At 41.6% G+C, this 14832-nt stretch overlaps 1 protein-coding gene across 1 annotated transcript; it reads left to right on the top strand.

The window, feature by feature from the left end:
- The first annotated feature begins 1559 nt into the window (after positions 1–1559).
- Positions 1560–13607, top strand: LOC138796047 (cytochrome P450 2K6-like). Its single transcript, XM_069975934.1, has 9 exons — positions 1560–1812; positions 4259–4421; positions 4506–4655; positions 6402–6562; positions 6766–6939; positions 8543–8684; positions 9610–9794; positions 11133–11274; positions 13043–13607. The coding sequence occupies exons 1-9, from the start codon at positions 1627–1629 to the stop codon at positions 13219–13221; spliced, it is 1482 nt and encodes a 493-aa protein (XP_069832035.1). The 5' UTR covers positions 1560–1626; the 3' UTR covers positions 13222–13607.
- Positions 13608–14832: the final 1225 nt, after the last annotated feature.

Genomic DNA, 14832 nt, shown 5'->3' with positions numbered 1-14832 from the left:
ACTACTTCATCAGGCATAAGCATTGCATGATGGGAAATGTAGTTTCCTATTTTGATAATAGACCATCTTTTAGAAAAAACTTGTAACTCAGGAACGGCAGCAGCTAGAAAGATGTGAGACTGCTCAAAATATTCAGGGGGACTTGGTGAGTAAGGTCAGCTAGGGAGCATTACATTTTTTTTTAGCTCTTGGGGGGGAATACCCCTTTAAGTATTGCACAGCTATAGGTATGGGTAACTAAAGGGTTTATGTTTCTGTGATTTGTGCACCAATGAGAGCTCTTCCTTTTCTCTATCTATCTCCTTTCTTCATATGATGTAAGAAGTTGTCACATGGGGAGAGGAAGTGTAGCCACACTTTTAGGGAGTCTTACTCTGGTTTCTGTAGAGGAAGGACACAATCCAGAACGCTCCCTACAGCAGTCAAGTATGACCCTGGCTTATGCCAAGTCCCCTGTTAGAGGACAAGTCCAGTGTAGTCTGAGGTTTGGTACAGAGCAGATGCACATGGGAATAGACACCCATTTTTTGAGAGCAGCACTTCCACGCACTATGCAGTGCTAAGTACTTTTAAAGAGGACAAAGTCAGGGATCATCCCAGCCCATGTTGTGAACAAAGGTGCAGGGCAGTATCCTGAAGAAAGAGTAACTGATCTGGATAGAGCAAAATTGCTAGGAGCCTACATACTTTATCTCGCAGCATGGATGTAATCAGAAAACTCTGACCACTTAGCTTAACCCAGGTAACAAGGTCTGGGGCTTGTATCACCCTCATAGGACGGGTCACCCGGACACTGGGGGGGGGGGGCGAGAGGTGGTGCAAAGACCAAAGAGTCAAAACACGGCCACAAGTATTATATCTACTCTCAAGTATTCTGCTTATTCTACTTCTAAAGTTCCAGCAGAGCACAATACTACAGTACATTGGGTTGCGACTCTCTCGACATCCTCCTATCTACTTCTCTTAACCTCTCCTACCTCTCAGCACGCAACCCAGCCAGCACAGCTGCACTACTCTATAAGCTCTCAGCACAGGGGGACTTCTAGTATAAGTACACTGATCTCTCATTGAGATCTATGCCCTGGGGGACTTCTAGTATAAGTACACTGATCTCTAATTGAGATCTATACTGTATAGTTATACAGCTTAGATCAATGAGATAGGCACTGCATTGCTGCAGCCGGAAGCAATCAAGTGCTGAGCCGGGATGTGGGGGTGGGTGGGTGTACTTCCATACGTGTGTGCCCAACCGGCACTGGCATCACGACAACAAAACACCTGGCTGAGCTGTATCCCGCCTAACCACTACTGCAGTGGTGTCACACTTCATCTGGCAAGTGACTGGTCATCCACCACACCGGTGGAGTACCACATGTAGATCTTTCAGACACCAGACAACGCCTTTAAAAACATGTGGTTTTCATATTTTATTTGTTTACTTTTAAACATCAAAAAGGACCTCCCATTTATATAGCCATCATTTAGTTTTTAATGTTTCTTAGGTCCACATGATCCTTTTAATCATTTTCCAGTTGTGTGCAGCTGAGACAAAGTGGAGACCAAAGGTTAGATGAAGAGATATTCCCCTGCCAGATTCCTACCTACACATCAGCTCCGGTCACAGCTATGGATCTGGGATTCTCTTTAGCTTCTTATTTTGTGCTGGTTTTAACTCTTCTCTATATCCTGAATGTTTTGAAAAGTTGGAATAAAAATGATGTCAGAAATTACCCCCCTGGACCCCGATGTTTGCCGCTGATTGGGAATTTGCATCAGATGGATCTGAGGAAGCTTGATGTCACCCTTTTAGAGGTAAGGACATATCCTAGACCACAATAACAAAACCATGAGATTATTAACCCTTTGAGGACCAGGCCCAAAATGACCCAGTGGACCACGCAAATTTTTATCTTAGTGCTTTCGTTTTTCCCTCCTCCCCTTCTAAGAGCTCTAGCACTCTCAGTTTTCTATCTACAAGCCATGTAAGGGCTTATTTGTTACAGGAATAGTTGTACTTTGTAATGGCGTCTTTCATTTTACCATAACATGTATGATGGAATTCCAAATATATTATTTATGAAGATATAAATAGGTGAAATCGTAAGAAAGAATGCAATGTGGTAACGTTTGGGGGGTTCCTGTGTCTACGTAATGCACTATATGGTAAAAGGGACATGATACTATTACTCTATAGGTCAGTCCGAACACAACCATATGCAGGTTACACAGATTCTCTAATGTTATATATGTATTTTTTTATTAAATCCTTTTTTTTGGCAATGAAATATTAATAAAATGGGCCTATTGTGACGCTTATAACGGTTTTATTTTTTCACCTATGGGGCTGTATGGGGTGTCATTTTTTCCGCCATGATCTCTAGTTTTTATTAATACCATATTTGTGAAGATCGGATGTTTTGATGACTTTTTATTGTTTTTTTTTTTTTAATATATAATGTAACATAAAATCGGTAATCTGCGCACTTTTTCCCCTCTTTTCGTGTACGCCGTTTACCGGTCGCAATGACGCTTGTTATATTTTAATAGATCGGACAATTACGCACGCTACGGTATATTATATGTTTATCTATTTATTCATTTTTATATGTTTTATTTATCTAATGGGAAAGGGGGGTGATTTAGACTTTTATTGGGGGAGGGGCTTTGGGGTAGTGTAATAGTGTTTTGAACTTTTTTTTTTTTTTACACTTTTGAAGTCCCTTTGGGGGACTTGTACATACACTTGTGTGATTTCTACACTGATGATTGCTATGCCATAGGCATAGCATTGATCAGTGTTATCGGCGATCTGCTCATTGAGCCTGCCTGTGCAGGCTCAGTGTAGCAGATCGCCGATCGGACCGCACGGAGGCAGGTAAGAGACCTCCGGCAGTCCGTTTCAACGATCGGGACCCCCGCAGTCACACTGCGGGGATCCCGATCGGTAAGTGACAGGGGACTCCCCCTGTCACTTACACTTAAACGCCGCGGTCGCACCGCGGCGTTTAAGGGGTTAATGACACTCGGCAGCGCGATCGCTGCAGCGTGTCATTACCGGTGAGGTCCCGGCTGCTGATTGCAGCCGGCCCCCACCTGCTATGAAGCGCGCTCCGCTCTGGAGCGCGCTTCATAGCGGGAAAAACACCCAGGACGTAAGGTTACGTCATGGGTCGTCTGGGGACAGACTTCCATGACGTAACCCTACGTCCAGGGTCGTCTAGGGGTTAAACTGTAATTGTAAAGATGTGCCAACATTTAGAAAGAATTTGTTTATTTTCATTGTTTTAATTCCACCCCCCCCCACACACACACACACCCAAAAAATAACCATCCCCCAGACCCTGCATTTATAAACTCTGTTTAACTACAGTGTTACCAACTGGAATGGGTTACATTACCGGAATGGGCCACAGGCCTATTATTTTCATACCTAATATATATGAGCTTTCTGGAAACTACAGCAACCCAGAGGGCCTGGGTACATCCCCAGTGCACTAAACAGATTAAAGTGGAATTAGCATCAGGTTAGACAAATCTAACCTACTGATAGCAGCCTATAGTGCCGGGGATGCTGAGGAGGAAGGTATGTGTCTTATCTTCCTCCTCGGCACAGGTCCCACGCTGTAAGTTGGGATAAAGTCTGCTCCGAAGCACCTTTAGGAGCACTGCCACAGCATCCATCCCGCCCCTTCTATTGATAATCAATAGAGGGGCCAGGGCGGATTACATTGCAGTGCTCCGGAGTGGAGTTTACTCCAACTAACAGTGCGGGACCAGTGCCAAGGAGCAAGGTAAGACATGTACCTTCCTCCTAAGTGTCCGCGGCGCTATAGGGGGATATCAGCAGGTTAGATAAGGTCAGTGCTGGAACCTACATCCCCCCCTCCCCCCACACCCTTACAAGTACATATCAGCAGGTTCGTATGCATAAACATGTTAACCTGCTGTTAGTTTCCCTTTAAGTCCCATTTTGCAGTTGTAAAAGTTTCTTCACATTCTTGGAACACTTTTCCACAAGTTTTAGAATATTGTTATTGTGTAACTTTGTGCCTCCTCCTGGTCTGCCTTGAGCCATATGCTACAGGAGCAGGGACACCTGTTTTTTCAGTTTCTTGCTCCTATACGTAGTTTTCTTGGCGCCCTATTAACAGAAATGTACACAAGGAATTGATGCATGGTACCAGGGAGATGTGCAGTATTAGGATGTGGTTATAGCAATTCCTATATGATTTATATAATTTTCAATGTTGTATTTCAGCTTGCAAAGAAATATGGCCCAGTGTATAGTGTCCGAATGGGAATGAGAAGAATAGTAGTGTTAGCCGGATATGAGACTGTGAAGGATGCTCTTGTCAATCATGCCGAAGACTTTGGAGAAAGAGGAGTTCCTACAGTATTTAAGACTTTGGACAAAGGAATGGGTGAGTCTTTTTTATAGGCCATCACTTATAGATCAGCGCGGTGTGAAGTCTAAAATACTAAAATCCTTATCTGTAATATTTCAGGAATGATTTTTTCAAATGGTGAAAATTGGAAGGTGATGAGAAGATTTACAATAAGCACACTCCGGGATTTTGGCATGGGAAAGAGTACCATAGAAGAGAAAATAGCCGATGAATGCGCTTACTTAAATTCATATTTTGCATCCTTCAAAGGTAGAATATGCTGACCCTGATATGATCACTATATAAAACTGAGAGTGTCTTGCAGTTAGGTGCTGCATGTTTCCTTTCTATTTTTTTTGTATATTTTGCCCCTTGAAGAGATGTGTAAATGAAATATACAAAAATCACAATCAGTATTTTAACCGTTTCGGAGCTTTTAGCATTATCATGGATTTTTTGGAGCAAACTTTAAATATTTGCTCTGCTATACTGACTCTACTCTACTGTACAGAAATGTGAATATTTAAACAACACTCGATCGCGCACTCCAATAGTGTAAAAAAAAAAAAAAGAGAATAATTTAACGCCTAGACGACCATGGGTGTACCTGTACGCCCAGGAGTCACTAGGGGAGTTCAGAGGGGGGGCCGCACGGTGGCCCCGCTTTGAACCACCGCGATCCCGGGTGCTACATGCAGTCTGGGACCACGGCTATTAGCGGGCATGGTCCGATCGCCGTGCCCGCTAATTAGCTTTTTAAATGCAGCTGTCAAAGTTGACAGCTGCTTTTAAAAAGCAGCTTTTCGCCTTCCCTGGTGTCTAGTGTGTGTGTGTGGAGAAGTGATCCCCGCATCTGTAGCCGGTCGGGGTCTCCGCCGCAATGGCACTGATCCAGGCTCGGCATTCCATTGTTTTTGGCTGCAGCAACCCGAAAGCAATAGAGTGCCTATCTCATTGATCTATGCAGTATAACTATACTGCATAGATCTCTATGAGAGATCAGTGTAGTTATACTAGAAGTCCCCCAGGGGGAATAACCCCAACCCCAGGGGGGGCTTCTATTATAAGTGTGTGTAAAAAAAAAAAAAAAAAAAAAAAGGTTTTATTATTAATAAAAAGCCCCCTAATAAAAGTTTGAATCACCCCCCTTTTCCCATTTTATAAATAAACATGTTTTTGTATCACCGCTTGCGTAATCGCCCAAACTATTAATTTATTTATTTCCTGATCTCGCAAGGTAAACGGCGTAAGCACAAAACATTTCTAGAGTGCAAAATCATCAAATCCAGAAAAATTTTAATAAAAAGCGATCAAAAAGTTCCATATGAGCAATCAAGGAACCAATAGAAAGAAAACATCATGGTGCAAAATAATGACACCTCACACAGCCCCATAGACCAAAGGATAAAAGCGCTGTAAGCCTGGGAATGGAGCGATTTTAAGGAACGTATATATTTTTAAAAGCCATTAAATAAAATAAAAGTTATACAAGTTACATATTGTTGTAATCGTACCAACTTGAGGAACATATATAACAAGACAGTTTTACCCCAGGGAAAACGTGTAAAAAAAAAAAAAAAGTTTTGTTTTTTTTAAAAATTTCACCACACATTTATTTTTTTTTTCTGGTTTTGCAATGTACTTTAAAAATTCAGATTGTCATTGCAAAGTGCAATTAGTGGCACAAAAAATAAGGGCTCATGTGGGTTTCTAGGTGAAAAAAATGCAAGTGCTATGGCCTTTTAAGCACAAGGAGGAAAAAGCGAAAACTCAAAAATTTTAATTGGCCCGGTCCGCTAAGGGTTAAATGCACATAATGTATAAAGAGGCATCATACAGTACACAATAAGATTCTGGTAGCTGAGAGACCCCAAAGGTCCTCCATCCACTTCATCTATTCAGTGCTACATGGTAGGTTGTGCCCCAATGGAAAACCCATAATGGAATCCTCATCTCTGATACAATATGATCATCCAACATTTACTTACTAATATTTCTTCATTACTGTCTCTGTAGGGAAACCATTTGACAAATCTATGATCCTGAAATCCGCTGTGGCCAATATCATTGTAGCAATTCTACTTGGGAATCGAATGGAATACGATGATCCCCAATTTAAGAGACTGTTGAGATTGGCAAATGAATACATTAGACTTTTGAACTCTCCAATGGTTTCGGTAATATCATTGACAAAAGATATATCTTTTTTTTTTCTGGTTTCTAAGATGATAGACATGGTTTTCCAAGTTTATATTTTGCATTCTTTATTTATCTTTCTTTCTAAAATTCTATTGATGATTTTATATATAAATTCTAAATAAATGTAAGTTGTCTATATTGCCTCATCACTCATCACAACCTGTTTCAATTATTTCAACAGATGGTTAACGCCTTTCCGTTCCTTAGGATTTTCCCTGGTAGTCACAAGACAATTGAAAGGAATGTAAGGGAAGTAATTGACTTTATTCAAAAAACATTTGTGGAACATCTGAAGAACTTGGATGAAAATGATCAAAGAAGTTTAATTGATGTATTCCTTGTAAAACAAAAAGAGGTAGAGTACAAATTTGGGGGTTATCTGGTGAAAAACCTAAGATATGTGTGGGTTACATAGGTTGCATATATAGTGGTTGCATATATAGTGGTGTTTGGTGAGCCCTCTGTTATGACTCTTAAGGCCATGTTCCCACGTAGTAAGACAACGGCCGTTCTGTGACCCGGCCAGGTCACGGAACGGCCGGTGTCAGAGAAGATCATCCTGGCCGATACTGAATAGCCGCCACAGAAAACTGACATGTCAATTTCTTGTGTCGCCCGCCCGAGCCTGAGTGTATACCATGTGTATAAGCTCCGGCCGGGATTCTTTAGAAGGCGGGGGGGGGGGTTGTTCTGTATTGTGTTTCTGTACTTCCAGGTGATCAGTTCCCAGAATGCAATACTGGTTCCAGAATGCATTGCTTTCCCTCAGCTGTTCATCACAGTCCTACACACTACCCTTTCCCCACCCAAATCTAATGCAGAACATCTAGGCTGTGTTCACACATTGCAGTTTCATTGTGTTACTGAATTGTTTGCAGTACTTTTTCATTTCATTGTTGTCCCACCCACACAGCACGCCATATTCTATACCTGTAAGATTAATTTCCAATAAAGAACTTTTTGATTTTTTTTTTCCCCTTTTCATTTCCACATTATGATCAAGCATCTTTTATCTTTGAAGTTGAGCTTCACAATAAGGCTTTGATCCTCTCTGCCGTTTAGCATCATTTACTTGTGTTACTGCATCATTTTTGTGAATACGCTGCAGTACTGCAATGACACTCTAACATGTGTGAACACAGCCCTAATTTCCCTGCACACTTCTGCACAATTCGAGAAATCAGTGCAACACCTGCCTCTGGCTGGTCAGAGATGGTGAATCACTCAGGGGATTGGTGGATCCAGCCAAGCCTCCTGTGACATCACACCCTGCCCCCTGTCTGCATCATCAGCCTGTGCTCAGCAAACACACACAATGTGAGACAGAAGCATGGAATAAGGTAATAGAATAAGGTGGTAGAGCAGTGGGAGCAGGAGACAATGTGAATTGGAACAGAGGCCATTTTTCTTCACTTCCTGGATTTCTATCAGCTACCAGTGTGGCAGAACCGTACCGATACGGTAATACATTGTGTAGACACATCTATATAACTTTTAATGTGCTTTTAATAGAAAACAACTTTTCCTTATCCGGAGTTCCCCTTTAATAATGGAAATCAGGGGTGGGATTCTATCATACCAATATTGAGCACTATTAGATATATGAGATCACTCAAAACAGTGCTATATTTTAACCCATTTGCTTAGGCTCAATGAGACCTGATTCACAATGTTTTCAAAATATATTACTTTTTTTTTTTTTTTTTTATAATAATATTGTTTCCATAGCACTATACAAGTGACAAGGGGGTGATAAACAGGACATGATAAAATAAAAAAAGTTACACAAATAGGGACAATGGCAGACTGGTACATAGGGATAGAAGACCCTGCCGATGATAGCTTACAATCTACAAGATAAGGGGAGGGAGACATCCAGCTACTACTGTATGATATTTTGTGAAAATACATTAAATGAGCTGCTACTTACTGATCTTATATACTTATTTATTATTCAGGAATCGGGAAACTCCCAATCGTATTTCCACGATGAGAATCTAACAATATTGGTAAGAAACCTGTTTACAGCAGGAATGGAGACAACATCTAACACAATGCGATGGGGACTTCTTCTGATGATAAAATATCCAGAAATACAAGGTACAGGAGAAGCTGAGACTGGTGAACATGTGAGAATATACCTGTGTTTGATGCATTGTGGGTAAGGTAAAGTGAACCTGTCAATCATTTTATGATCACTGAACCTCCAGTTGTTGGAGCAGACCTGAGTGGCTTCTCTCTGCCCTGTCTTCTCCCTGTTTGGCTAGGTTCACACACCATCTTTTTGTGGCCGTTTGACATCCGTCTTTTTGGAGGTCCGTAGCTTTTAGGCCAAATAACTTCTGTCATTTTAAAAATCACGGAGATCATTGCAAAATATCGGACATTATTTGGTCTCAAAATGGCGGACGTCCCAAAAGATTGCCGTCAATTGGCCAAAAAAGAAATGGTGTGTAAACCTAGCCGTTAGGAAGAGATCTATCTAACAAGATTTCCAGTGATCACCCAATTACCTTTGGCTTGAGCAGCATGAAAAAAAATGACCAGAGTTTTGTGGGCATTTTATTTTACTTTGTCTTTTTCCTCCTGCCTTCAAGAAGGTAGATTTTTGTATTGCAAAGATGCAAAAATTCTGGCAATTTGTGCCAAAAAATTGGAAACATTTACTGTGTGCTTCTCTCAATTTTTATACCTTGCCTGATACATAAGAGAGAATCTGCCCCATAAAATTGTTCCAAATGACTGTCTGTATTATTATCCACATATATACACAAAAAATAGTCAACAGTGCCTATACTTCTGTATTCATATGAAAACATTTCTTTGTATTCCCTAGTAGCCCTGCAATGTCTAAATCAACATCTGCATCGATGTGCACTAATATATCTAGTATAATTCTAGACAATCTGGATGTGAAAATTGAAGAAGATGGTATTTGGACTTTGCATAAGATATATTACATGAAAAACTTTGAGAAACTAGTTTAAAGAAATCCCTGATTTCTAACTATTCTTGTGCTACATAGAAAAGGTCCAAGAGGAGATTTCAAGAGTGATTGGGTCGGCACAGCCCATGTACAGCCACCGAGGACAAATGCACTTTACCAATGTAGTAATACATGAAATCCAGAGATTCGCCGACATTGCTGCCTTGAATTTAGGTCACGAAACGGCTAAAGATGTCACCTTTAAGGGATACTTTATTCCAAAAGTAAGTAAAAGAAGTCAACTGAATAGGCATTGTCTCTGAATTAGCAATGCGCTCGGACCAGACTTAGAAAAATGGCTGCTTTCTTCCAGAAATTGCACCTCAAGATATATAATTTACTACTAGACCATGTTCACACAACTTAAGTTGTATATTAATCACGGCTGTTGTTGCTGATGTGCAAAAACGGCCATGATTAATACACAACTTACGTGCAGTGCAGTTAGAGGGAATCCCGGCTGGAGTGTATACACATAGGGGGAAATTTATAAAATGTCCGCCAAAAGCATATGTCAGGGAGAAGGTGCCGATTTGCCCCTTGCCCGCTCGCCCCTGCTGTACACCCCGCTTGACCGATGGGCGAGCTGGGGGAGCTTGGGGGGGGGGGGGGTGACAAGGCAGGGAGAAAGCGTGGTCTCTCCGGCGCCTCATTTATCATGATTTACACCTGTAAATCATGATCCAAATCTACACCTGCTAGAAGATTTAGTCTTGCCGGGCGTAGGATCGGGCGCCCGGCTGGCCAGATTTACTAAGATTCCTGCCGGGGGAAAGGGGACGGGGCCTGATACAAGAGCGGCGTTCTTGTACACCAGTCTTCATAAATCCCTACCCCCCCGCCCCCCCCCCCCCCCCCCCCCATAGTATTCACTGATTAGCAACTGCACAAGCCATACAGGTCACACAATGGAGAATGCGGCTTAATGGTGAATTGGGAAGCGGGCGCACACGGATGCACCCGCATCTCAATTCAACACAAATGATGATCTTCACTAACACCAACTCTTGTGTGACACGCCCGGTTCACAGAATGGTCGGTGTCATACGCTGTGTGATCATGGCCCTATAGTTTATTCAATAGAGCCATTCCTTGCGTCGAGTATTTCTCAATGCTAGAGTAATTGACGTGAGTAACGGTCCCCATCTAAATCATTGGGAGAATTGAGCATTTTACCAGGGGCCCGCTCATTGGGAGTGGAAAGTGCTGGTTAACAAATGGAATTTTAACTCTGGACAACTTATTTCATGTGTTCTAAATTTTGTATATTTCGTTCCTTCAGGGGATGGTTCAATGAAATTCAGGATGCCCCACTGCCCTTGCAATGTGTTTTGCAGAAAGCTATTAGATATTTTTGTCAATTTTTTGTATATTTCTTCGAAACATCCCCTTAAAGGAACAACAGTTGAATAGGTTTGTCAGGAGCACTAACTGACAGACGATCATTGGTCCGCCAGTTATTCAAGCAGCATCCAAGCATACTCGCTTAACACTAGCAATCACACAATGTACTGGTTTCTACATGTTTTTGCTTGTTTTAACCCTATGTTTTTTGACCCCAGGGAACCTATATAGTCCCATTCTTGACCTCAGTATTGAAAGACAAAACACAATTTGAAAAACCTGATGAGTTTTATCCGCAACATTTTCTGGACTCCAAGGGGAATTTTATTAAGAAAGACGCCTTCATGCCGTTCTCTGCAGGTCAGTATATTATAAATGGTACAAATGTATGAATGGCAGTCTATTCAATTATTCGAGGGGTCCTGCAAAAATGTGTATGCTGCTGGGGCCAGAGACAAATAGAAACACAGACTTACCTTCCCCCCCAGTCCCCTGCTGGTTCCCTATTTGACTCCTTCTGATCTTAGGATATCCTTTCTCTTTCCTGCTTCCAAGATGAGTATTTGGAGCTGGACCTGTCCACTCAACCAATCACCTTACAAGAAGGGACCCAGCCGCGACCAGTGATTGGCTGAAAGGATTGGCTCTGCTCCATCTGCTCGTCTAGGAAGCAGTAAGACCGCAATAGAAGAAGCCAAATAGGAACTGGTAGGGACAGGGGGGCCCATTAGGATCACACGTAAACATGGTAATTTCTGCAACAAAACAAAGTTTAAAGGGGAACTTCACATAAGGAAAATATTTTTCTATTAAAAGTGCATTAAAAGTGATATAGATATGTCTATAAAATGTATTGCCATATCTGTACGGTTCTGCCCCCTAAACAAATGGATTTTTGGTAGTCTCAAAACTGGGATAGACAGATAAGTAATTGTCAGGTAGGGTACAGAAAAGACACGTGACACGTGCAGCCCTAGACTGGCACCTGTCCCAGCTGTTTCTACCTACTTGCCACAAACAGTACTAAGATTTACTGCGGACAATTGGTTGACAAACCTTACACTGAAATATGTGCAAAACAAAGCAAGACAAACACAATAAGGAATGGTCAGGAAACAAGGTCAGCAACAGCCGGGCAGCAAAGGTACAAAATCAGAATCCAGAAAGCAAGGTCAGGGTACGAAATCCAAAAGGTCAGTATAACAACAAACAATCAGGAACGCTAGATCAAGGCACAAGGCGCTATCACAGGCACTGTCGTGAGACCAGAGGCTGGGATTTATAGTCAACAGGAACTAAAGTGCTGACAGCTAACTGGCCAGGTCACATTTCAGTCACAATCTCCCTTGATGTCAAACACCTAATGCTGATCGGCCGGGGGTGGTGAATCCCCGGCCGCAGCCACATCGGGGAAAAGTAGATACGGCAGGCTGGTTGCCGGGGATGCCATCGGCGCGCCCCCAGCAACCAGTAACGCACATCACCAGGGACGCCGTCGGCGTCTCTGAGTGCGGCCCGGGACCCGGAAATGCAGGACTTATTCAAAAATTCCATAAATGTGTTCACAATTGCAGATCCATAATTATGGACAGATTTAGGACCCATTGATTTCTATTGGGCTATTCACACAATTCGTACTTTTACTGGATCGACAAAAAATACAGATTGTGCATGCACCGAGGACAAATTTTTTTGTGGGTTGTGGACGACTATTGCAGACATGATATATGGTCCTGAAAAATCGCTGAACGTGTAAATGAGGCCTAAAACATGTGCAATGCAACATACATATATACATGTACAAGGTTAAAGGAACCTCCCAACACTTTTATGCTGCCATGAGTGATTGGGGCGGTCCCTGGATGCTTCTGTCCACCCCTCTGGCCTTGATTGAAAGATTTCTCCCTTTACCCAAATAGAAAGAGATCTATCAATAAAGTTTGGTAGGGTAGGGACAGCTTAGAACTTATGACAGATTTCCAAAAAATTAAGTATGACTGATTGGATGCTAAATGTCCATTTAAAGGGGCAGGCAACTACTTACATAAGGATACAGTTTTGCAAGGGAGGCTATACAAATCTATTGTCATCTGAAAATATATATATTTACATCATCTTTCAATGACAGGTCGTAGAGCTTGTGCTGGAGAGACGCTTGCAAGAATGGAGCTCTTCATCTTTTTTACAAGTCTCCTGCAGAAATTCACCTTCTGTCCCCCTCCGGGGGTCACCAATGTGGACCTGACACCTGCTCCAGGAACACGTATCCCAAAACCACATATGATTTGTGCCATGCCGCGTTTTTGAAATAAATCTGCAATGTGTCACAATAAACCTGGTTATAAAATATAAGTGCATATAAAACTTTAAGGCTATGTTCACACGCAATAAAATAAAAGCAAAATAAAACAATGTGTTCACAGATGAAAAAAAAAATGTAAAAAAAAATGTTGGTCATGTTCATTATTTTGATGTTCAATTACGGCCATTAATCTATGCGATGTGTGCACTGCTGGCCAATTTCCCATTGACTTCCCATTGAGTACATTATTAGGCTATGTTCGCACAACATGCATTTTATGACAAGAACGTCCATTATCAATTAAAACATTGGCCCTTCTTTTCAAAGTGAAATTGGATGCATTGATTGTATTGAACTGTATTTGCCATCTAATAAATGAGCATGTCAATTATTTACGGCTGTTGTGCATTGGTTTTAAAGCGACTCTGTACCCACAATCTGTCCCCCCAAACCACTTGTACCTTCGGATTGCTGCTTCCAAGATCTGTCCTGGGGTCCGTTCGGCAGGGGATGCAGTTATTGTCAAAACAAAAAACTTTTAATCCTGCAGCGCTGTGTCTAATGGCCGGGACTTACATTTGTATATGCATTAGGCTGGCACCACCTCTCCGTCCTTCCTCCCCACCCTCCTCATCATGTAAGCTCCGGCCGTTAGACACAGCGCTGAAGGATTAAAAGTTGTTTTTATGACAATAACTGCATCCCCTGCTGAACGGACCCCAGGACAGATCTTGGATTAAAAGCAGATATCTGAAGGTACAAGTGGTTTGGGGGGGGGGGGGGGGGGTCAGATTGTGGGTACAGAGTCGCTTTAATGCAATTTTCATTGCAAACAACGGCTGTTTTGAGTGCCAAATAACAGCTCTTTGCAAGTTATATAAACCTTATACGGAAAATATAGTCTTATTATTATTAATTTTTTTCAAAATTACAGCTGTATTTAGCTTTTATTATACTTTGTGTGAACATAGCCTTAGAGTGATGGGCAGCTAATTTAAAGGGCTTTTTTTAATCTAAAAAAAAGCAAATATAAAAAAACAAATACTACTCCTTCGTTCTTATTTTTCATTTTCTCTTCACCAATTGTATTGATTTAATGTAATGAGGAATCAAACAGCTACTATATGCTGAGCTTATACTGTATGTATACTCCACTTATATGTGTACTCCACTTATGTTTCAGAGGACTGTGAACCACACACGTTGTACATCTATTGTAAATTTGTTAATAAAAATAGATTTAAAGGGGAAAGAATGGTAATAGTTATTCACCATGGCATCTAGTGGGTTAAACCGCAAAGATAAAATTGACTTAAATCCAGGCATTTGGGGCAGGAGGCGAACAATGTATGAGAGCGGAGCACTAGTGATGAGCCAACGTCACAATGTGTTTATTGCTGACTTATTATATCTTCCGCTTCTAATATTGGACTTCTTCTCTCTGGCTTTCTGATATTTTTTCTTCACCAACCACAAATCCACTGAACTATCCAAGGATGGAGTCCAATCCTTGGTAACTCATCATTGAGCACTGTATCAAAGTGCAATGTTAGGCTATGTTCACACACAGTATTTTTGCTCAGTATTTCGGTTCTTATATTACAACTAAAACCAGG

Source organism: Dendropsophus ebraccatus, chromosome 6 (genome assembly GCF_027789765.1).
Source record: "Dendropsophus ebraccatus isolate aDenEbr1 chromosome 6, aDenEbr1.pat, whole genome shotgun sequence".
Taxonomy (NCBI): domain Eukaryota; kingdom Metazoa; phylum Chordata; class Amphibia; order Anura; family Hylidae; genus Dendropsophus; species Dendropsophus ebraccatus.
The sequence above is the reverse complement of the archived record's forward strand: the minus strand, read 5'-3'. Positions and strand labels throughout refer to the sequence as shown.

Coding starts and splice junctions, on each gene's coding strand:
- LOC138796047 (XM_069975934.1), top strand. CDS start 1,627: ATGGATCTGGGATTCTCTTTAGCTTCTTATTTTGTGCTGGTTTTAACT. Junction 1,813..4,258: donor TTGATGTCACCCTTTTAGAG/GTAAGGACATAT, acceptor GTTGTATTTCAG/CTTGCAAAGAAATATGGCCC. Junction 6,940..8,542: donor TCCTTGTAAAACAAAAAGAG/GTAGAGTACAAA, acceptor TTTATTATTCAG/GAATCGGGAAACTCCCAATC.